The sequence below is a fragment of the Dermacentor variabilis genome, chromosome 1 (genome assembly GCF_050947875.1).
Source record: "Dermacentor variabilis isolate Ectoservices chromosome 1, ASM5094787v1, whole genome shotgun sequence".
Classification (NCBI taxonomy): Eukaryota; Metazoa; Arthropoda; class Arachnida; order Ixodida; family Ixodidae; genus Dermacentor; species Dermacentor variabilis.
The window spans coordinates 88,151,967-88,177,133 of record NC_134568.1 but is presented as its reverse complement, the minus strand read 5'-3'; the positions used below and the strand labels follow the sequence as shown (position 1 = coordinate 88,177,133).

Below are 25,167 nucleotides of genomic sequence, written 5' to 3'. Positions count from 1 at the left end.
AGAAATGCATTTGTGTGCCAGTTACTTTTTTGCTTGAATGCATGAAACGATGTCTTGTTAAAGTAACTGGAATGCCAATGCATTTCTCTACAACGTTCAGGAATTAATATCTCAAAACTGGTGTCATCCTGAGAAATCGTTCCAAGCGAATCGCCTTGCAAACTCCACGGCTAGAATTTGTAAATTGCAATATGCACCAAAGGTAATTTAGTTAAAAACTTAACTAGGGAAATGTTTGGTAATTAGTTGTTTATGCATTTCAATTTTTCTGTGCAGGTAATGTCCACCTCTTCGAGTAGACCAGCTCATGAACTAGAATTGTGCTATCTGTTATAGGCAACCTTTGACAAATTTTGAAAGTGTTTGCTGAAACACCCAGTACAGTCGCCGACCGATTTTCCGGACTCCGAAAATTCGGACATGCCCGATTATTCGGTCAGCCTCGCGGCACCGTCATTCTCCCCATAGACCATAATGTATAACAACTGCCGAAAGTTCGGACACCTTGCAACCTCTCGTCTGATTTTTCGGACACTCCTTGAGTCGGTCGAAAGCACCATGCACCGACTCTGACCGCCGGTGCATGGTTCGACTTGCTGAACGCCATTTTTGTCTTGCTGCCCCACGAAGTGGCGCTACTGGAAATCCCCGCTCATCATCATCGTTTCTGCCTGGTTAGATAGAGTGGCTCTGCAGCAGTTCCGGTTTCAGCTTAGTAAGCCATGTCAAGACAATCCAGCAGCTGATTTGTTTCTTCGCTGACGCTGCGAGCAGGCCGCTTTTTCGTTTGTGCGACCGGTGTCGGTACGGTGGTGTTTGCTTTGTGTGCTGTGTCGAGGTTTCGGTGAGCCAACGCGGCATACGTAAACATCGCGTCAAAGGTCTAATGGCGCCGACAGTGCCCGCGCAAACTGCGCTGGGGAATGCCTGCAAGCGGGTGCCGGGAGGCAACTTGTCGCCTTCCGATGTGCTCCCTACTGACGCGGAAAATGTTCTGCTGAGACCTGCGCAGTGGTTGCATTGCGATTCCGGACACCGTCTCATTTGACAGTTTCATCGGTGCTGACACTGCTGTATTGAAATGCGCAGAACTCGACGACGGCAAGATCATTCGTCAGGTTTCTGCTGCACCGCCGGACGATGACTCTGAGCACCATGTGCTACGCTGCCGTCGCATGCGGAGCGTGTATGTACAAGTAGTGACTGTGCTTTCAGCCGCTAATAGTGACCGTACGACCCTCTCCGAGATTCAGGCTTATCTGATTGCGCGTAAACGGAACAGCGTGCAACGGCGTATTCACGATTTCTTCCAAGCGTACTGCCGAGCCCGAATAAGTGCGTGGAAATAAAGGATTTCTTTTTTTTTTTCTTAATCTGCTTTTTCGGACACCTGTTTATTCGGACATTTTCGCAGTCCCCGTGAGGTCCAAATAAACGGTCGGCGACTGTATGTACCGTATTTACACGATTGTAAGTCGACTCGAATGTAAGTCGACCCCCCCATATCGCTTGATCGGGGAAAAAAAAAAAAAAAAACCCGAGGGCGCATTCGATAACGAAAATTTATTAGTAGCTGACATGCTCATTGGACTACTCGTCTTCACTAGTGCTGCCATCGTCATCGTTGCTGCGGTCCCAAAGCGCGTCGTGGTCCAGCGAAATTTCAAATTTGGCAAACGACCGCACCAGGACATCTTGCAGAACAGCAGCCCACGCCAAATGCACCCAACCACACTCAGCCGTCAGGGAGGCTCTTTTGACAGGTCCGGTTGGCGTAATTTCGCAGTCTTCTGCCGCCAGCCACTCGTTGTACTCACGGCGGAGCAGAACCTTAAAATTAAGGCGGAGGTCCGGGCTTATTTCATGACCACGTCGCACTTCACTGGCAGGGACCGATCATGCATTTCAGCGACGTACGCCGCAAGCTTAGCCTACAGCTCCGGAAAGCGTCCATACTTCGGCACGTGGGAAATTTCTCACTTGCCGTCACACAGGTGAAAATTTCGCTTCGCTGCAGTCGCCACTCTCGCACCACCCGTTTAGAAACATCGAAATTGCGGCCCGCTGCACAGTGATTTGTTTCTTCGGCGTAAAGGATGGCAGCCCTCTTGAACGCTGCTGTGAACGAGTGCCGAAAGATTAGTGGGCCTGCAGCACTCATGACGACTGGGGAAGCGTAGAAGTAGCACGTAGCCGAAGTGGAGCGCGTCAAGAAGTTAGTCAAACCAATACCAATGCCTTTAAACAGAGAAAGAGAAACCCGCGAGCGGTGTCTGCTCTTCCATGAACTACCGATACTCCCCGCAAGCGCCGCCGTTCTGAGGGTGCCGCCGCAAATGGGAACAGCGGCGCTTTTATCAACTATTGACACCCCCCCATGAGTGTTGCATGCACTGTAAGACTCTCAAAAATGTTGAAAAACTCTTCCGAAAAGCGAACAAACACGCGGGATAGCAAAAAGATACGGGTAGGGCCATAGAGTAAACATAAAATTGTAACTACGTTGTAGCTCTCGTTGGTATGGCTTTTTTTGGCGGGGCCATGTTTTGGTTTCGATTGTAAGTCGACCCCCCAACTTCAGACTTTCAAATTTAAAAAAAGGGGTCGACTTACAATCGTGTAAATACGGTAGGCATAGTGGTTATTGTACAGTAGTGGCCCATAGTACATATCGTTAATTGCAGTTTTGTTGTGTATGGTCCATATGTGCTCTCTTATTATATTTTTTTTATGCAGGCAGGGATGCTGAAGAGGATTCAGAAGCACCCAACAGATGGTGACAACTTCAGCACTTCAGATTCAAACACATTCTATGAGGAAGACTTCAGCACATCAGATGATAGCAGTGCTGATGAAGGTGATTGTTGCAAAAAAAGTGTTAGCATAATTTTTGTTTGGTTCCTTATTCTAAAGAATTTAAGCATACAGTCGGGCCTTGTTATAGTGAACATGGATATATTAAATTGGAATGGGCGCATACTGGATGCACATGGCAGGCTTCACAGCGCACCAGCCAGAAGGGTGCAACAACTGTATGCAACTACCTGATGTGTGAATACAGCGTGCCTTAAGCTCTAAGGTGTGTGTACCACACACCATTGTTGCAGCATGATGGTTCAACCATGGCCTCTGATACTGGGCCATCCAACGTAGAAGACCTTGGTAGAATAAGTGTATTCACTGTATCACTAACACAGTTGGTAGCAGTGCTTCATCTTTTGTGGATTGCAATGTACAGTAAAACCTTGATAATTCAAAGGCTGCCAGACAACGAAAATTCTTCGAATTAAGTGGATTTTTGAATTAATTGAAATGAACAAAAGAAGCAAGAACTTGCCAGAAAAAGCAATCACTTTTATTTTCGTGTCTGAAAAAGATTACTTTGAAGTAATCACTGATGCGGGATTGCTTGGTGCAGTAGTTCGCTGCCCCAAGTGCCATGTTCTCCAGCTGGCTCACAACACAAAGCATACAAAAATCACCACCACTGCACTCAACAAAGCTGCGGACGATGTTCATGGAATCGATAACCGCCGCTAAAGCAGGCATGTAGGTGCTTGACTAAAAAAATTTTGACTTTATGGATATTCCGGACTTGATAAATACACTGTCAGGGTTCCCATTGAGCTAATGCATTTTCACGACCGATTTCTTGGGGGAATTGAGGCCCCGTAGTTGGATTTTCCAGACTAAATCGCTCGTTCTTAGCCATGCTGCATGTTCTTAGAGGCCGCCATGCTGGATTTCTTGCTGGCTTGGCTTTCAGCGGCCCGCTCTGTAGCCTCCAAGATTGGGAGGCACACGCTATCAAAAATAAAGAACGAGCATAATTCTCTGGTCTCGGATCGGAGGTCATGCCTGCGCTTCCTTGGCTGACAAAACGCTCCAGGAGACGGCACTTTTTCTCCTTTTTCTTTTTTCGGTCAGCACTGTCTTCATATTCCCTTAATGCGTTATCTGCCTTTTTTTTTTTTTCTAAAGTTTCGGTTGCTATTTTGCATGTGCTGTGTCCATTGAGCAGGTGTGTCTTGGAGGCGTCTCATCTTTCGATCGGGCCTTTAATAGGGACTTTTTTTAAGCTGCTCTAAGCCTAATCAATTTTATTCTTTTGGCTGAATGAGCATTCAAGACTGTTTTCCGATCCCCGCGAGGTCACATGTTGCTGCTGGTCGGAAATTGCGAATTATCTGGATAGAGCCAAACGGGCTGTTCAATTTATCTGGTAGAATTTGTATTGTAAGTGACAGGACCGCTCAAATTCTTTGAATTAAACGAAATTTAGAATGAACCAAGTTCGAATTATCGAGGTTTTACTGTAGCACGTAGTCTCCTTAGCAAATGCTGCCTGGCATGCCGATTTGCTGATCATCGTTGCAAAAGCCACTGTAGCTACTGTGGGGGTGCTCTACTATTGTAGAGGCTAGGGCTGAAGGCAAGCTCCAGATCTACTTACACACAGTCGTTCCATAGTACTCCCCAACCCATAGCGCGTGTAATCACAGCTATGTTGGTTCGGCCAAATAAGGCAGCCAGCGGTGTCAATTCCAACAATGTTTATTGCTGCAAACAATAGAGGGAAGTTCACTGTGTAATAAGTAATAAATAGGCTTGCCTCATTGCACGTGATAGTAAGGCACGGAGGCCACTTATGGGACCAAGGTCTGGACGCCAAAGAGTGTGAGTCTCCCCTGGTGACACTCTTTTATAAATTTTTACCTTAGCAAGAGAAATGCACTCCTCACGCGTTGGATACCTTTCCCTTTCCAGCGAGTCGGGGAAAGGTGCACATGTCGCAAGAGCAAGGGAGCGCAGGGAGAGGGAGTAGTACGGCTCTGCCGTGTTTACGCCAGCTCTCAACACATCCGCAATGTGCGAATGCAATGACTTGAGTAAGCGGGAGGAAATGGATGCATGTGCTCCCCACATTATGCAGGCTTTACACCAAGAATCACTGCTCCTTTATATGTGGTATGGATGTACAGTTTAATGGCAAGAAAAATATACTTTTATTGGTGCCTCATGGCACTGTGTGGGCTACGGAAATGTTTAGCACAAGTTTAGATGTGAAGTACAAAGCCTTATGATTGCTTATATAGAAAAATATGACCCATTAGCTGGGATTGCAGAATCTCAATCAATCAATCAAAAAATTTATTTACTTATGTGCAAACTACAGTATTTACTGCCCTCAGAGCCCTTAGCCGTCATGGTTAGACACGGGCCCTTGCATGAATGTCAGGCAAGGTACTGTAAACTGAATATGGATGGAGCACTGTTGACACACACACTCGGTGCAGATGTTGCTGATAACTCTCACTTATGCTCAAACAGAGTTCGAAACTGTGAGCCCACCATTAATATTTGCAGTTGCTATAACCAGAAGCATTCAAGTACAAAACTGCAATACTGAGTATATCCTGCTCATTGCCCCTTGGCTTCCGCTCATTCAGCACACCGCCACGCTTGGGGTTCCACAGCGCATTTTCCTGCTTTGTTCAGCATGTACCATGCTGTAAGAAAATCACTCTAATATCTGCTACAAACATTGCATTTACAAAATGTCTGGTTTATTTTGTTCACAAAAAGCTTCCACGTCAGATGCAGTAAAGAAAAAAGTATGAGTCTAAGAAAAAGCTTAAGATGTCCAGGAACTTCGCAGCTTCGTGTTTTTCTCCCTGAGATTGCCTGTTGGACTTTATGGCTTGGCCCTTGAAAACTAAGCACACAGTGTTCAGTGGTATCTGCTGAAAAAAATGAGCCCACTCGGAAGCCTGTATGTTTTTTCGGAGCCCAGTTTTCTGGTTGCAACGGCTACAACAGAGCGGAATTCGGTGAGCAAGAAGCTTTCCATTGTTTTACCATCAGCTCCTGCTGAAAATGTGGACAGGTATGGCCATCTAGTGTGCAAAGCGCAAAACAACTAGAAAATAGCCTGCAATGGGCTACCGTCTATGAAAAACTTCTCGAAACATCCGCTCTAAAGGCCGTCTTATAGTTTGATGTCGCGAATATGCACATGCACGCTTGGCAAGACAATTCCACGCCAGCAAAAGTGCAGCGCTCTGTAGTCTGACGCAAGGCACAGTCAACGTATCCAGTGTTCCCCGGCTGCAGCAGGTGCAACATGCGACATGCTGCATTCTGCGTCAGCCTCGTTGCCCAGAATGCACCGCGTCTGCATCTCGCTGCTGGTGGTGGCGTGTTCCCCTGCACATAGCAGCAAGCTCAGTTTCTTATCATCCTGAAACTCCTAGTTTCATGAAACGCCTAGTTTTACAGAGGCCACTTTGGCCTCTTCTGGCCTGGCCGACGCGGCGCTAGCCGTGGAAGCGAATGGGTTAAATATTGCCTGCAGTTGTCGCCACTAGTTTGACTGGCAAGTGAAGCATTCACCAAAGTGACCATTGTCACATTGCATGGTCTCTAGCTTGCTTGATCACCCACATAGGCTCCTCCTATTTACATGCCAACTGCTGATAAAAGCTTATCAATCTCTGGTGAGTTTTATGTAAATTGAGTAAACCTATATAACGAAATCATTGGGACAGGAAATTGAGTTAGTGTAAGGGGTATTTTGCTAAAAGCAGGGGCTCTAATAGCAGAGCCCTAGTAATACGGGAAGGGCACTCCAACAATCCAGAGGCTTATAAAATGTTCTGTCAAGAACAGATAGGAACGAGAACAAGTTAAGGCAAATTAAAATGCATTGTTTTGTTCCTGCCTTCAAGACTTTGCATGATTGTCCGCTTGTACAAAACTCGTGTCACTCGTAAAAAGGCTTCTGCTTTATAATTTCTTGTTCATGTTTCATTTGTCCTCAATGGTACATTGAAACTAACTGCACTCAGCGCTCAATAGGAGTGACATGATTCCAGCGAGAGTCTGATGTTTATCAGCAGCTGCCTTGCTTATCGGTTATGTTTGTATGATGTAGCCAGAGTCCCAAGAAGCTGCCACCATGTAACAGAGTGGCCTTTGCCGTGCTCTCTGCCTGTCTGGGTTGACAAAGAAAAGCAAAGGGTTATTGTGTACCCTGCAACAAGCTGTCTTGCGTGGATTTCACTTCATACCAAGTGGCTTGTGGCACTGCTCAACTTTGAATAATGTGGTATAAAAGGCATGCACTGTGGTCGGGACCTCGTAGAACTTTGGATAAAGGATAAAGTGATTTTGTTATAAGGAGAGTTCACTGTAATTAATTTGGATGATATCGAAATAATTTGCTTGATTTGTACTGTTCACTATATTGAGGTTCGACTGTAGGTTCAACTGTAAGCAGTTTTTTCACATGCAGCCTTTTATGTTCAAAGGAGAAAGGTCTAAACTAAATCACATGAAGAAAAACTTGTTCTTATAAACATTTGAGATTGAAACCAGCAAGCTTGGGGCTGCTCTTGGCAATGTTAATTTGTTTTGTCATTAGGCAAATATGTACAGCTAGTGCCATCAACCATTGAAAGGAACTGTGGTATGTGGGCATACGTTGGGCCTCTTCGATTTATGGTGCCCGGATAGTCCGTAGAGAGCCTGAGGATTCTTTTGGACAAAGCTACGTATAAGGTCATGAGTGTGAGTGACTTGGGTTACCTACACGCACAGCTGTCTTCCGACTGCATTGTCGGCTGCTGCAGTGTCGGGCTCTAGCAGGGCTAGTACTGTTTAATGGAATAGCTGTAATAATGTATTTGGCATTAAGAGTGACTAGAGCATATGTGACCACCTTTTCTGGGAGTTTACAATATGTGTGCATTTTGCATTCTCTAAGTACCCTGTTTACTCACATGAGGCCTGCAGTTATTTGTTTTCTCGGATGATATTGCTGTGCAGAATAACTCAAACCATTAGCAGCCGACTATGAACACTTCTATCCAGTCGTCCTCATCGCTTCTGCTGCCCTTGTCGTTTGGCGAGCTCGGCTCATCGGCGCTTTTCCAAAGCTAGTCATCCTCTATGCCATCCATTATTGTTTCCATTCACCTTGCTATTGACAACAGCCTCGAACAAAACCGCATGCCATGTGTCCAAAATTCATGTGCACACTTCTTGCAGCAGTGCACTGTTAATGTGGCCTAAAGCACAATGCCAGCAAGACCTGCTAAACAATGCACCTCAGCGCAGCTGACATTGATGAAGCACGCTGCGAATGCGAAAGCACAGATGCGAAAGCTTCGCTTGCATAGATTCCCACAGTTGGTGGGATCTGCAATATTTTTCCATAAAATCTCACCTCTCCCAGCATTAACAAGCTTAAAGCGTCTGTGAACTACGTTGCATATGCACTAATTAATTGTACATGTCCGTCATGGCACTTGATTGTAGACGGTCGGCCTATAGCTTCCTGTAGGCTATTCTCAGGTGCACCACTTATTGCTGCATTGTCTGCTCCACATTGTCTCCTCCAGGTGCGGATATGTAGGTCTTGAAATGACGCAATCAGCACATTGGTTCCTCTGATTGGCTCACATGCCCTGTAGCTTTCACTGCACTGCAAGTTCATATTGAGCCGGAGTATAGTAGTAGCAGCTCGTAGAAATAATAAAGACGTGGGCGTGGCCTTCGTGATTGCAATGGCTCACCGGTAGGCACGCAGATACCTGTGACCACGCATAGGGGGAAAGCTTTATCCAAATTTTCACGCTCCAAAGTGAGGATGCAAGTCTTGCATAAGGCCAAGCTTTACATGTGTAAATACGATAATTGGGACTTGTTACAACGATGCTGAACAGTTCTCGGCCTGACCTTGAGGAAAGTAACATTGTACTACAGTCGACTCTCGTTACAACGGACCCTGATAATCCAACGAAAAACGTCCGTTTTATCCGAAGTCCGTAATATCCGAAACACCTCTCTTCCGAAACTTTCATCGCACTGTCTAACAACTTTATTGCAAAGAGTGAGTGACGAACTTTCAAAGTAACAAACAATAAAAGTCGCAGTTTTATTGTTTATTGTTTATTTATTGTTTATTGTAGCAAAGCATTGATTGCGATAGCAAATTAAGCAAGATAAGCGCGGCAGCAGCAGTGAGTGAATTGACCTTCGTGCTGTCTCTCACTTCAACGCGACCTAAACGACGAAAGCACAGCACATACGAAGCTACCGGTGCTGGGTGCACTTTGTCCACATTGCAGGTCGCTTTCATGATTCGGTGCCTGCGCGGGCGCGCACTTTGTCTCCACATCACAGATGGCTTTCAAGAAATGGCGGCTGCACCGTAAGCAGCAGTCACCGCCGGAGTAGTACCCCCATCTTTCTCTCTCCCCCTCCCCGTATCTCGTGCACGAGGGATGGCACGCACTTACAGTATTGAGCCACAATAGTCGCCTGACCCTTGCAAGTTGGTTGTCAGCCCGTGCCGACATGGCAAACGTACGTTTTATACGGCCGATTTTGAAAAAAATTGCCACTGATGTCGTCCGCTGTGGCCGATAGTTCGTTGTAGCACGGTCCGTTAAAAGCAAACTTTGTTGCATTAATAAAGTTGGTAGAACAAACTAAGGCTGAAATATGGTCCGTTATAGCCGAAAGTGTTGTATGCGGGTTTGTTGTAACGAGTGTAGACTGTACCATGGAACTAGCAGAATGTTTGATGCAGTCACTACAGAGTTGAATGAACTTCCGTTTATTTTAAGAAATTGCTCCAAAAATGCACCTGTATGCAGTCCAAAACAAGTGCCGAATTGACTCATGTGCCCACAAGGTACAATGAAAAAACTGAGCATCATCGCATGCTCATGACTGAATTTGTAGAGTGCTAGTGACTGCAAAAATCTATTAGCTTGCAAACTGCACATATTGTTGCACTGTGATGACACTTGTGGGATTGCTCATTTCAAAACACGAAAAAAAATGTTAGTTTGGCTTATAAGTGTTTCATGAGCAACACTGTGATGTACTGCAGTCTTGCAGTTTCATACAGTGATCATGGCTGAATGGAAGTCTAAACAACAACAAAATCAGTCCAGTTTTTTTATGCTGGTGTCTGGATCCGCTGTGGTCTCACCACTCTGCTGGCAAGCTCAAGAAATGCCAGCAAGCCAAGCAATCACCAGAAGGAATGAGCTGAACCAAAACCGATAAGTTAACTGCACAGGTCAAGAAGATTGTTGTGGCTGCCGTTACACTGTGCAACATTTAATGAAAGCCATGCACTCTGCTACTCAAGTTTTATTCTGGTGTGATAATAAAATGGGGGGGGGGGGGGGGGACAGTCAGCCTAAGCAAAGCGTGTTGTGCACACACAACATGGGAGTCAGTGGCAATCGAGTGACTGCTACATGGGGCCTTCATGATGCACGGTGAACCACCCATTTTCTTGAGGCCATGGCTTGTGTTTACTGAGAATTCCAAGTGGAATTGCGATTTTCACTGCATTCATTAGTTCATTATAACCTGCTTCGTTTTAATGTTTTCCTTTATACCATTTCTTCGTGTAGTGTGACTCCTTGTCACTAAAGTATTATGTTATGAAATCGTGTGTATTTTTTGTGTGCATTGGTTTGTGCTATATGGCAGGTAAATGGTATGAACTTGGAAATTTCTTTTGCAGGAAACTTACCTTGAATGAAACCTCAGTGTTAATGCCTGAAAATTTAGTCATTACTTACGTCTCAGTCCATTTACCAATGCATCCCAATTAGGCGAGAGGTTGAGCTTTAAATCAGAGCAAGAAAATGCAAGAGAAATCTGTGAAATTAAGTCAGGCTGAGAACTGTTCTTGCACCCCTGTATTTTTTTTTTTTTTGTCCACGCAGTCATTCATTCATTAGTGTCATCATGCCCACATGCCTGTAATGTAGATGTACAAGTGCAAAGACACTTCATTGCATAAAAGCAATGTGCAGCCTGCAGTACAAAGTGAGCAGACAGTTGAAGTATAAACAAAAAGAAATTTGGTGTGTTCATTATGGCTAGGCCTAGTAGTTCTGATTTGGACACCTGGCCATAATAGGTTAGTTCTGGCTTATGTGAAAAAAAAAAAAAAAAAATAGGGTGTTGAAATAAAGTGACAAGGCGATGCCTCTTGTCATGTGATGAACTTGCACTTAACTACTTCACTATATAGCGAAATATATGGAACTAAAGCTCTTAGAATTCAAATTTATTTATTAGGCCACAAGACAAGGAAAAGCAGCATGTCTTTGGAAGTGTGCACAGTAACGTCCTGCGGAAACGCAAAGTACAGACCCAGAGCGCATGGAGCCCACCTCAATATGGCCGCATACTTGCGCGTCTCTTTATCACCTGCTAGCTGCTGGACCAAAAACCTCCGGGCAACTTGGTGAGTCCTCAGGGCGTCCGAGGCCTTCGCTCCGAAAAAAACAAGCGCTTTCCAGCAACCCTCGGACTGGTGCGCGGAGCCACCCGAGAAAAACGAACGCCGGACTGGCGTCTCGGGAAGTCCGCGGTGAGTCCGGGACTGATAATCGAAGAGGCCCCCAGTAAGTATGGCATACACATGACATCTTCGAGTTTTGGTTGCTCTGTAATGCAGATGATGACAGCGAGCCTATCCTGGGCCACTGGTATGAACTGACAACTGCCCCGCGAGAACATAGCCCTGGTCCAGGTCCGCTGCAGCCAAAGGGGCTTCCTGAGGCGGAGACAGAAAGTAGAGGTGTCCGCTGCTCCCTTGCTGATGGCCGGCCCCTCATTCCAGACAAGGAGGAACCACATGGGGTAAGCTTCTTTCCACCAGCATTAGGGACATGTCATTCAACTCTCGTTCAGTTCATAACATGTTCCACGTGCATTGCTTCCTTTTTGACATTTTAGTATATCCAGTTGTCAACAAAAGTTCTCAACTTTGTGAATGCCTACCTAGTCAACTTTGAGCCAGTACAGGCATATCTCAAGTGAGTTTACACTCCTCTCTTTATTGCCGCTTTTCTTGAGTAACAGTATTTGTGAAAACAATTTGTTGTTTTTTTGTCCCAGATCTGGAATAGGCACACCACAGATGGTTATCCTTGCGGGTATCATCAAGGACTTGGATCGGGAGACATGCAAAAGTGAGCTGTTCTTGTTAAAAGCTGATTGTATTGGATGTTGTGCTGTTGAGACAGATTCTGCATGCTGACAGCAGTATAATTAGCCACAATGTTAATTAAGCTAATTTTGTTAAAGTGCACCATTATGTGTGCTACAAAAGTCATTTGAACAAAAGCAGCTAATTTCAGTTTCAGCAATGTCAGCTAAATTGCTGACATTGCTTTATTTGGACTTGATAATGCCACTGCAGTTACTGCACAAGTTTGTGTTTTTATTGAGTCATTGTGCAGTGTGTGTGCAGAATTGAGAATTGTTTTGATAAGTCGAGGGAAAAATAAAAAAGGCATAGTCTTGTTGGAAATAATCTGAAGACGTATCGTATCCTCTTACAATCCTTTTACTTTGCAAATTTTATTAACCCAAGAATGTGCTGCAACCAAGCACGTACCCAAGGGTAGGGTGAAGCAGCGCTTAACGTCTAGTTCACCCCTGCCGCGGGTGGGCCCGGTATTGCAATATCTTCGGGATCGGCCGACGTATGGGGAGTTAATGCCTGATTCACCTCCACCGCGGGTCGGCCTGGCATTGCACTACCTTAGGGATGGACTCACGTGAGGGGAGCGCTAATGCCTGCTTCACCCCCGCCGTGGGTAGTCCCGGTATTGGAATACATTCGGGATCGGCCTACGTATCGGCTTTACCTCCACCACGGGTCGGCCCAGCATTGCACTATATTCAGGCCGACCCGCAGCAGATGTGAAACACCTTGCTTTTCGTTTGAGAGCTTTGACTGTCGTCAGCTTTCGCTGCTATTTCATTTTCACGGAGTGGAATAGTCAATTTTTTCACTCCTTTTGGATGGCGGTAGTTATCGGCATCTTCTGGGGTGTAGAAGCCAGTTTTGTCATCGATTCGGTGCCCGCGCGATTAACTCAAGATGAATTCAGTTGTCACCATCTATTGCAGCAGGCAGGGTGTAGTTTATTGTTTTAATTATTATATTTTATATTATTTATAATGCCCAACAAAATGTTTATGTTACCATCGATCCAACGATCACGCGCATCCCTGTTGCTTCGTTAGTTCAACCTTCTTTGTTTAGACTGATCCAGGGGCCAAGAAAAGGACTCGGTTCATAGTCGGCTGCTCTGTATGCTCATGGAACGAGTTGTGGCCAGAGAAAACGCCAGTTGCGTTTAACTTTTCCTTTTGCTTCATCATTTCCTCGAGTGACAGCTCGCCACGACGCTGGCAGATCCTCGGAACCATGTATCCGCGATATGGGTTAGATAAGGTGGAAAATAAAATATTGCGAAACAATGTCCATCATCAGACCCTGCAATAACCCTTAAACCCATAAGCAATATGACTGTCACGCATTACCTCGTGTGGTTTTTCCCTTATTGTACAGCGCTTTTTGTGGAAAATTGGCAACTGGAAACAAGAGTCGCAAGGAGATGAGAAATTAAGTGATCTATTAAGCGAGAAAACCAAGGCAACAGCCAAACGAGGAAAAGCGAAAATTGTTTGTGAAAATATTTATGGATCAACATCTTTTTATTTAAAAGGGAAGTAGATAAAAAGCCGCCGGAACAGGAGAATAATTCCGTGTGTCTTGAATTACGCTTCTACAGTTATCAATCGAGCCGTCTGACGTAGCCACTTCCCTGCTGTGCTAATGGGAGGGGTGTCTAACCTTCCGCGGTGGGCGCAGTACGCCTAGAACCGCAGCATCCTGCGCTCTACACGGTTGTACGGGACTGGTGACCACGCATCGTTACGCAAGTTCCCAAATAACAACACGAGTCGGTTTTGCTACTTGCTAGAGCAGTAAACGAGGGATGCAAAAGAACTGTGACTGTTCTGCAAATATACATTTCTCTAAAATTCTTTCAGAGCTAATTAAAAAAACGTTACTAGAAATCTTTATTTGGCACTTTCGCTTGTTAACTTGCTCTTGGCAAAGTTCTTCCCGCGCATCTTTCATGTGAGAGTCCATTTGATGTGATTCTTTGTTTGCCAAGAAAGAAGAGATGTATCTCACAGGTGTACCTGTGAGATACACATTATTTCAATTCTCTTTTGCAGCTTTACGCCTCTTTATGGCATATAGTCAGCATTATTCACATTTGTACTAGTAAAAGTACCCTCCACCTCATTTGCATAGAAAAGTTACCTTGGGTTGCCCCCCCCCCAAAAAATCCTGCATACGTGCCTGGCTGCAACACTTGTCTTATTTATTTATTTTATAACTGTTGACTTAGTAATCACAGTACACAACCTCCACCTTTGATGTGTGACATACAGTTTTAACATCCATTAATTTCACTGCTTTAAAACATGTGCTCTTACAGTATTGCTTCATGGGTTCAAGTGACATATTGGCATAATAATATCAATTGGTAGCATCACAGACCATTGGTACACAACCCCAGTCATCCGGGATCGCTGTGGTGGACTTGGGCCACACTATGCTTCTGAAAACTGATTGTGTTTAAGGGATACTAAAAAGAAATATCCCCTTCAGGCACTCATTCTGTGTATCGAAAATTTAGTTTCACAAAAATTCCTTGCTTCTTCAGAATCATGAAAAGTGTACTGCTGCAGAATGGATTAATATAATTCTTCAATGAATTTTGTTATGTTTATAGATTGTGGACTCAGATGCAAGAACTCGTTACAGGAATGTTAGATATGAGAACATCAACTTTTTCATGTGTAGCATACTTGGAAAGCACCCATCCACCTACTTTAAATGTATGCTGGATGTTAAAAATTGTGAAAAACAAGGGATATGATAACATGCTGTTACTGAGAGCAGGCACCCAGACGTTTACGTTTAAACTTGTTTTACTAAAGCACCTTACTCATATTCAAAATTGCAACACAGGTCCAATGAGAACTGTTTCAAGATGTTTGCGACGCCTTTGAATTTCATTAGTTTCATCAGTGCTATTGCTTTTGATGCACTATCTTGGCATGCACAATTGTGCACACAGTGTCTCAAGGGGGTTTAAGTTAAACTAAATTGGTTGTTTACATTTCTGGAGCACCAAGAAGGTCAGTCTTGCTATGAGCAAGGACTTGGTAAGCCAGAGAAAATTCAATAATGAAAGACTGGTAGCCATACCACCTTAAAGGCCCCCTAACCAGACCCCATAGCAAATTTTGGTTATACGCTGGAAGTTATGTGTCCTCTAGGGAGCTTTCTGCGGCAAAAATTTTTCAAATCGGCTCATTAATAGTTGAGATAGAAATATTTCAGTGCCACGGATCCATGATTTCAGCAGGTGAGCTCCACTGCCAAGCAAGACGCTCTCTCCACTTGCCCCGTCTAGCCTTTGCAAGTGAAATTCTTTCCCTGCATTCTCCCATACCAGACCTCGAGGATCGCGGGACGCATACATTACAGGCCCCGCCTTCTTTTTTGTTCGTTTTTTTTTTTTTTTTCGGCGCTACGCATTTTCGCTGATGGCTTCGCCTGCGAGCTGTTGTCTCATTCGTGCAGCGCACGATTTTGCCCGCTGTGCACAAGGAAACAGGACTAGCGCTATAATTCGATGCTACACAAATACTGAGGCAGAACAAGCGGATCGCAGAACATGATCACGCGTGAGCACGGTAGAAAATGGCATAGTTTTGCTACCTATGCATGTGACCGCATGACCGTGGGAACAAGCAGATGAAGCGGAAGTACATCTCTCTTGCTTCGGTGCAAAGTAAAACAAAAACATGCAGACATTACGTTTGTGTGTTTTATTATTTTTCTAAACGTCAATTTGTCAATTCAAGCAACAGATCACACAGATAACAGATGTTGTCTTGAATAATTCTCGAAGTCACATGTCACCACGACCGACGTCACACTGCGGACTCGAGTACGTAGGCGCAGGGATGCGAGTACATCATCCTCCAGCTTGGAGCGTGGCGGCCATGAGGAGAAGGAAAAATGGCATTCAGTTTGAAATTTCAGATCTTTCCGTGGCGCGTAGTGATGTAATGCTTTGCAGGCACGTTCATTATCGCTCAATCTATGCTCTGTGCTTGTCAGCTCAAAATGGCCAGACCTGGTGAGGGGCCCTTTGAGGTTACCACAGTAGCACTCTGTTACATCATAGATAGGTCTAGTCCAAACCACTTGAGTGAGACAGTGATTACACTGCAATATAAAAGCCAGACTCAACCTAAGAAGTTTAAAAACAAAAATGTCCCAAACAAATTTCACTGGTGACTTATTGTTGACTTCGAAGCTATCTTCTGAGCTGCGAAATCGTTCCTTTTATTTTGCTCATTCGACACTCTGAATTTGACATGGTGCAACAGGAGCCACTGGGAAAAGAGAGAACATAAGGTAGACACTACATTTTCAGTGAAGTTGCTGTGGAAAAGCCTATAATCTAGGCTTATTGCATGTGGAACATGAAGTACTTGATGGGATAGAATAGAATTTATTTTTTGACTGACAAGACTGCTTTACAATTTTTGGCACCACGTTGTGGCCTGGGACTTACAGTAGGCATCTGGGGGGGGGGGGGATTCTGTAATGGTCCACCTAGTGGACTGTTCATTTCGGCCGCTGCTGATTGGATGCAGCAGTACGAGGGAGGAGGAGACAAGCGATGCCAGCCAATCAGCAGCAGCTGAAATGGACAGTCCACTAGGTGGATTCTTACAGAATACCTCCCCTGTTCATTTTACTCCAGTTAATTGAGTCCCAAACGAAGGTCCTGGCCCAGCGCCCATGCATTTCTGTGGGCTAAAACATTCGTTATTTTGATTCTAAAATTATCCGCTGGATAATTAGAAATTGTCTAGTCAGCGTGCACACACACACACACCTAACCACTATGGTGACTCCAATCCGACCTTTATTTGCAGCATCAATCTTTGCAAACATTAGGGGACAGTGAATGCATTGAAAAACATGTCAAACATCTCCCATCGAAAACGCCTATTTTTAGCCTGCCCTAGGACAATTTTCAAGCAATAACAGTAGCTCACAATTGTATGATTACAGTATTTGCCAGATTCTGATGCACATTTTTTTTTTTTTGTCCAAGAAAATTAGGTCGAGAACAATGTCTGCATGCTTTGTCGCCTCACACGGCACTATTGCGGCGAAGCGGACTTAAAAATAAAGACCCGTGCGGTGAAGCTGGCATTACAAAACCGGCTGCCACTGTGGAACACGTATTAAACCCCTGCCCATTTTTCTTCTTAAAGAGATAAATAAATCGGATGCGCACAAAATTTCTAGTTCATTTAGGAGCTTTGATGTTATCTTTATGTTAGTTCTACTTTGGACACGTAGAAAGTGGGCGCACATTCCTATTGCAAAAACCAGCATCTTCCAGTACCATCCAGTGTGAAACCAATGCATTTTTTGACACTAGAACTCACTAGGGGTGCTGGCGTTCACTGGGAGTCACTGGGACACCAGTGAGAACGTTGTATAAGAGCTTGGTCACACTGGACAAGACGCTGGTTTCACTGCCATGACACTGGGTCACACTGGTTTGTGCTCTACACGTGCTGGTCCTCGCTGCAGTTCGCTGGCTCGCACTGGAAACTGCGCTGGTTGCATTTGTGCCGCACTGGTTCCAGTACGCGAGGAGTATAGGTGCTGTTGAATATTAAATGTTTTATACAATTTAATCGCTAGATACTACTCTCTTGTCCTAAATAACGCTATATCTTGGGGTCATAAAAGTCTGTTTCGTGTCGCAGCTTGGAATAAAGTTGTGTGAGCTGCCGTGTTTATGCATGCATATTTAACACTGAAGATCACTTTCATTTTTTCATATTTCCTTTTGACTGGGCGGACACATTTTTTAATGTAACCGCGCAAACACAGAGGATGCCTCATTTTTTAGTAGTGTGTATGTAACCGATGACTGTGAGTTTTCGCCATTGTCATAGTGTTATGGAGTCTACATGAAAACCAGAAGTTGTTCGGGCGCGTTCTAACAGACCCCGAGTTCGAAGCCTACTGCTATAGTGCCTAGTGCTACTGATATTATCGCACTGATAACAAAGCTGAGGCGATTCGTGCACTTCAACTTTCCCTAGTGTACTAAAGAAATGATAGATAAAAGGTTCTGAGGCTCAAATACACACATTTTAGCATTCGCCAAGTACCCGCACCAAGATTGATTCCTTCCTCCAAAGCTTAGGCCTAGCGTATCTGCAGAGTCCGTCTACACGCTATCGGCCCATTATGAACATACGTATATGTGCTGCTGCTGAAGGCTGGCAGCACTATAGCCTACGCTCCTCTGACGAAGATATGTGACTAGGCAGACATGTTGATTGAATTGCAACATTCAAATAAGAAAATGTTTCATATTCCTTGCGCGAAGAACAAGAAACTGCTATCAAAATCGGCTGTAACAGCCCACACAGCATCCCGGGTCAGTGGTTCATTTACGACTTTTTCGGAGTTAAAATACCAATACCAATCGCAAAGGAAATCAGTGCTGTTCCACTTTCAAGCATACTGCTGAATACGGACAACTACTTTTTCTTTCTGATACAAGCATAAGCTTTAGTTGCGGGGCGATAGCGCATCAACTTGTCTGTGCGAGACGTGTCTCTGTGAAACTTAAACTGCACCTGAATTTTAACATGGCAAATTATCCACACATTTCCATGTGCTGGAGTGGCGTAGTGGTAAAGTGCTGGGCTTGGGATTTGTGGGTCAGAAGATCGAATGCTAGTCCACACATTTTTATTTTTACTTTCTTCTTATTTTTTTACTGCACTAAAATGCTCTCTGTTGCCTTCTGTGTTCAAAAGGATATGTATGGTGGCTAGGCAACCGCATATTTCGCGCTCTAGAGCTGCTTTTCGCATTAGTACCCAGCGTCTCTCAGTATGCCGCTCCTGCCCAGCACCTCTACATCCAGTGCGCGGAACTTGGCCCATAATCCGGCATCGCACTAGACACTGGTTACTGGGTTTCACAATAGGGATTTGATTCAGGGGCATGTTAGAATCGAGCTAATACTTTCAAATGAATCAGAGGTATGTTTTGATGTTTTTTCTGCATCTTGTTTAATTCGACCCGCCAGATAATTTGACCAATTTCATCCGTCCCATCAAGGCCGAATTAACCGAAGTCAACTATACTACATCAGACTGATTGACATGCGAGACACTGGTCAATCGTGAAACATGACATTCAGGATTACATGGGTTAATTTTGCTTGGGCAAAAAGCATGGATTGTGAAGATAGTCATTGTAAACTGTGAGCCCAGGAACAGAAAGCTGCCAAGTTTTCAGTGCCAGAGCAGTGAGAAGTTTATCACAGAGTTTAAAGTGAACCACTGTGTTCAGCACTGGTGTCTCAACGATGTGTTCAATGCATTCTTGATGTGGTGCAAGATGTAATGAGAGCAGTGGTGGCACATGGTATGCTGTGCTTCACTAGTGGATGCCCAAAAGCTGCATTGCACAGGTTATTTTCCACACACAATTTAAATGCGTGCATCTTTGGACACGGAAAGTGGGCAGTTGTGTGCGAAGCACAAGAGTTCAAAGCTGGACTGGTTGGTTTCAATTAAAATGCCAAAAATGCGGACAATGGGCTAAAGATATATACATACATACTAGACAGATTCGGCTTATATTAACTGTTTTTTATTTGGAGTGATAAAGTATAAAGGGACACTACACTGTCTGTAAGCATGTCATCTGTGCGTTATATTTTTGCTGTACTGCCTGAATAAAAACGAGTTAATAGTGCATTTGTCTTGCTTGTATATCTCCTGTCCCTTCTTCTGAACTGATCACCATGTTGGGTACTAAGACATCAAAGGTAGTGCTGTCATTCATGCCACATTTGAAAGAAACCTTCAGTCACTAGGCAGTATTAGGCCTGCATCCATAGACACCAGTTGTATAATGCATTGGAAGTACCATATTTACTCAAATCTAATTTGACCTCAAACGCAATATCCAGAAATCAGAAGCTGCAAAAATTTTCATGTGTGTAAGAGAATTGAAGTAGGAACAAAACTGAGATGCTGTATATTCTTACCTGTTCCATGGCAGTCAATAATGTTTTAGGGGATTGCGCATGACACAGTTAACGCTCGCTTAATGATACAAGCTCACTCACCATTGTCATTAACATATTCAGCTGATTGCTTGTCACCTCATTACTTGCACAATGAGCTGCCCTCAGTTCTCTGCATTGCTTTTGTAATGCAGCACTTTACAGAAGGTCATGAGGTCAGTATAGCAGCCATGTTTTTCCACAAACCACTATCCTGTTCACCACATATGTTTAACGAGGAGTGGTTGGTGGTTAGGTACAGGCCACGTTCAGCGGGTGCATACTGTATCTCAGTCAGCCTTTTAGTATAGTGACAGCCACAGCCCTCAAACGGATTGGAAAGGTGGGACACAGGGCAAACAATTTAAATTTTTGCTCCCAAAAATGTGTTCTTTCCTGCAGCTTTGGTTTCTTAGACAATACGAAGGTGCCAGCAAAATTTCAGCCATGTCTGCACAGTAATAAAGGGATGATTCATATTTTTAGATGGTGATGCCTCTGATAAAAAAATTTGCCCTTGACCACCATTTCGAGAGTGCATTCGCAGCGCAAGGAAATGCTTAGCATGAAATGGCTATCATCATTGTAAAGCTTGCTTTCCTCTTTTCTATAACCATCAAGGGTGCAATAGGATCTGTGTTGCAACTTCACGTGTTTTCGAAGTGCGCGCACCTGTTATCGCCTCATCTGGTGATCCTTCAGAGTTCGGACTATCACTACTAACACGTGCTCCTTCCTATCTTCCTACCACTCGGCTACTTATAAATACGCTCTACACCTTTGAATAAAGGCTCATTTTGTTCTACTGACTACGCTGATGCTTCACTGGTATGGCGTTACTGCGAGCACGCCATGGCTATCCTACAGTGGCGACGAGGATGGACATCGCCCGTGCAGTGAAAGTCGACATTGAACCAGAACCCACGCAGAACCGAGGAACCAACGCCATCATGGCTCACCTACTTCCTGACTTCGAAGAAGGCAAAGATAAGTGTAAGCCGTACCTTATTAAAGTAGAAGCATACTTTGAAGCGAATGCGATTGAAGACTCGACTAAGAAAAGAGCATTGCTTGTTGCTGCGTTAAATACGCATACGATCCAAGTGCTGGCAAGGAAGGTGGCTCCCGCGCAAGCCAAATGCGTTGACGTATGAAGAAGTCGTCGAAGTTTTGAGTGAGCACTACAGTCCCAAGAGACACGAAATCACCGAAGGCTACAAGTTCTTCAGTCGTTGCCAAGCGGAAGGCGAGCCTATTAATGAATTCCTGGTAGACATTCGCCGAATAGCTGACAATTGCAATTTTGGCAGTGCTTTGGATCGCATGCTATGAGATCACATTGTTTGTGGTATATGGTCAGGTGATGTAAAAGAGATGATCGGACCGGCAACAACACCCGCGTTAAAGGTACAGGCGTATCAGAAAGAAACTCTGGTGGATGAGAGGAGGGCTACCGCACGTCAAGAATGCGCAAGGTGCAGTAGTACAAAACATAATGACGCATGTTGCCCCTGGTCTAACGCTCGCTGTTACCGCTGTGGACGATGTGGTCACCTTGCAAAGAAATGTCGAAGTCGTGGGGCTCGAGAACAAGGCATTGCAAGGACGGCACAAACTAACACCCTCTTGGGGACGGAAGCCTCAGCCGACGAGGAATACGAAGCCGCCCACATTTGAACTTTGGTATCACAACGAAAAAGCTGTCTGGAACCGCCGATCCGCTGAATGTTTGCTTGGTGCGATGTGCAGCTGAGCATGGAAGTCGATACCGGGTAGGCCGTTTGTGTCATCCCACGTCGACTGTATTATAAGCACCGTGAGCAATGGCCGAAACTGAAACCGTCCAGTCTCAATTTATCCTGCTACATAGGACGCCTTCCAGTACTTGGGGAGCTTGCGCTCCAGGTTTTTCATAAAGGAGTTACAGTGGAGTGTGCGCTGATTAAGGGTGTCTTCCAACCGGGAAAACCGGGAATTCTCAGAGATTTTTTGTAGTCTGGAAAAACTCAGGGAAAACTCGGGGATTTTGTGCCTCTATCAGGGAAAATTAGCTTTAATTTTATTGAAAGGGTCGAAAGTTGCGGTAATGCTGGCTCGAGTAACAGACAGGAGTCATAACGAATCGTCTTTGACGCCCTGTCGTCGGCTGGAGGAGTTGCCAGTGTAGAGTCAACGACTGACTTTCCGGATTCCCGATAATTTGGACGGCTTCGCTATAGAGGCTAGAAGGTTATCCTAGTGTCGGGAGCGGGCGCCCTTTCCCGAAGCGCCGGAGAAACAAGTTTGGATGCTTGGCGGGGTAGTTCGAAGAGGGCGCTGCGCTCCTGTGGCGGGTTACCGACGCCAGCCGAAGGAATGCAGACACAAGTCGTCGTCAGTTTTTGGTAGCACGTGTAACGACGTGTTCACTTTGTTGCAGCCTTTATTTTCGTTGAGACCGTAGTGCCACGGCTTGGTGCGATGCGACGTTGAACTTCTGTGATAATGCCTTCAAAAAAAAAGAGAGGACATGTTTTGTTCCCCTTTGTAAGGGCGGTTACAAGTAGTCTATAGAAAAGGTGTCGTTGTTCCGCACTCCATCCGACCCTGTTCGCTTGAAGGCCTGGGCAAGGAACATCAAGAGAGACGTTGGAAAAGGAAAGGCTGACCACCTAACAGAAATTATTGATGAGCTATTAAATTATGGCAATTTGGAGTGTGCAGAATCTGTGTTGAAAACACAAGGCAAGCAGTTTGATCATGACAACTGTGTCGAAAAGCACAGTGACAGTAGATTAGTATATTATATAGCCGGCTATGTTGTCAGAAAGTCTTTAAAAAAATTTCCATGCCCAGAGTGTGCCTCTTGCCTTTGTATTTTGCCCCTACAAGCAGATTCTGATGTAAATTCTATACTAACCAGGCAGTTTGATCATGGGGGCTTGATCTACCCTTCCAAAGCTGTTGAGGAGCTTGTTTGTAAAGTTGAGGACACATTTACTCTGTATTTCAGCAGGAATCAGCTTCATGCTGAAAGCATGGTCTGCTTTTTGCATTTCCTTCAGGGAGCGAAGCTTAAAGAAGTGGGTTGCAGTGAGCATGGGCGGTGTTTGACAACAAACATAATAAAGTTCTATGCACTGACGAGGCTGCACTTCTTTGCAAAAGCAAAGAACATGGAACGAAGCACTCAAAGAGAAAAACAGAAGCTCCTGAAAATGAGGCGATGCCAGTAGAATGACAGTCGCGAGAATGCTCCCTGCTTTTGTACATACCTACCTTTGTTGTGCAATAAAAAAAAAAAGCTTGTAACAGGTTTTGAAAGCGCTCCCCATACAGCGTTTTTGCGGACCATAGTGTGCAATTTTGTAAAGCTGCAATAAACTATATGCACAAGAAAAACGGAATGCATTCCATTTTCTCTCCACGCTTGTGGGCTGATTAGTGTCGCTTATCCCGTAGAAAAAAAAAATATACCAACCCCATTTTATTACGGCCGCTTGCGTAGCTTCCGTCACTCTGGTTAAAATGGCAGCACAACAGGGACGAAGACAAGGCACATAGAAACACATGACAAGTGCACCGTCTAGTTTCTGTGTGTCTTCATCTCTTACGCTGCCATATCATAACCAGCTATGGGTGAACTAGCCCAAAACGAAGTTTTATTTCACCGCTCGTCACGATAAGCGTACTGGCCAATACTGTAAGGTTGACTAGCCCTCATAGATTATTGCGTGCCTGTTTTCTGAACTTGCAAATCGGCGGAAAGCGCCGGTCACTTGCGAGCGCCCGCTGCAAAGCGCGCCGGAGCCCGCAAGAACAACCCGCCAGCGAGCGCTGGCGCCATCTGCCGGAGCATAGCAAAGTATTTCACGTCGGCACGCGCCTTCACGACACTAGGATAACCTTCTAGCCTCTATAGCTTCGCGGCACCACCACGTACCCCATAGAGTCAATGTATCAGAACATTTGAAATTTTGGACCCAAGAACTCTTTGCCGTCCGATTTTCCGGACGTTCTGCGTGACCGCAGGTCAGAAACAGCATTAATCAAAGCCACCACCGCTGCCATTTTGATTACCTCGCCGCCTCGAACCGGCGCTATTGCACGCAGATCCGCTGGAAGCCGTAGCCACCACTGCGGCAACGCTACGCCTAGCTGCTTCGATGTTCGCTATTAAGCTTCTTGCCGTTTGGTGCCATGTTTCTTCATTTCTCCGCTGTCAGCAATAATTTTGGCTTCGAAGCTCGGAAAGCACGGCGCATTCCATAGTGCTGGTTCCTGAAAGTTAGTTTCGCCTTAGTACAGTTGTGTTACGCAATGAAGCATTAGCAAAAGTATTGCGGTGAAGCTTAACAAGCGTAGAAAGGGGCAATTGTCACGGGACACAGTATGTATTCCTTAATTTTACACGCGTGCACCAGCCCTCTCCTGTCACACTAGGAGCACCGCTATGCCTAATAGGTGTACTGACAGGCATTCAGAGCTTTTCCAGACGTGTCTGTGTCAATTTGAGCCCTTAAGAGCAGTAAAAGAAATGCATTTATTTTTTTGGACTGCCTGATTTTTCGGAAGTTTTCGCGGGCCCTAGGGGGTCCGAAAAATTGGACGTTGACTGTAAACTGACCAAGAGTATGCTTCAAATGGTCCGTAGTGCGAACGCGCGACAGAAGGAGAACGAGAACAGAAAGGACCGACGCTTTGAGGAATGAACGGGGAATGAAGTATGCGAGTGCTTCTTTGAAGGAGCCTGAGCACAAAAAACACTATTGGCTGACGTCGAGATGCAAGTGTCCCTTATACAAACCAAAATAAATTCTTTAAAGCAATGAAACACAACACTGAGGCATCGTGCGTGGGCTGAGAGTGTCAGGACGGTTGAGGTTGGCTTACGAGCTGTTGAGAGAGACTCTCAATTGTGACAAAATTTGTGCCTCGTACCACTGAGCTTGCTATCAGTTGGTATAAATAGCTCATATTCGAAAATATTTGCTTCTGTATGCATCTCCTTTTTATTTGTGTTTGAGAATGTCTGACTCGATTTGCAATTTCCTTCGAAGACATTTTATTTGCTGTGCATTTTACTAACCCCTCCCTTCTATTCTTTTTTTTTTGAATAACATAAACACTACTCCTTAGT

The 25,167-nt window shown here is 44.9% G+C and overlaps 1 protein-coding gene across 4 annotated transcripts in view; it reads left to right on the top strand.

The window, feature by feature from the left end:
• The window catches only part of poe (E3 ubiquitin-protein ligase-like protein poe), a 549,114-nt gene that overhangs the window by 106,112 nt on the left and 417,835 nt on the right, over positions 1-25,167 (top strand). For 3 of the 4 annotated variants that reach the window (XM_075691117.1, XM_075691109.1, XM_075691133.1), the window contains exons 11-15: positions 2,737-2,857; positions 11,252-11,407; positions 11,495-11,679; positions 11,776-11,855; positions 11,938-12,011. In XM_075691117.1, the coding sequence (XP_075547232.1) occupies positions 2,737-2,857; positions 11,252-11,407; positions 11,495-11,679; positions 11,776-11,855; positions 11,938-12,011 (616 nt within the window). The remainder of the gene's footprint in view (positions 1-2,736; positions 2,858-11,251; positions 11,408-11,494; positions 11,680-11,775; positions 11,856-11,937; positions 12,012-25,167) is intronic. The other variant, XM_075691124.1, reaches the window with a different exon arrangement.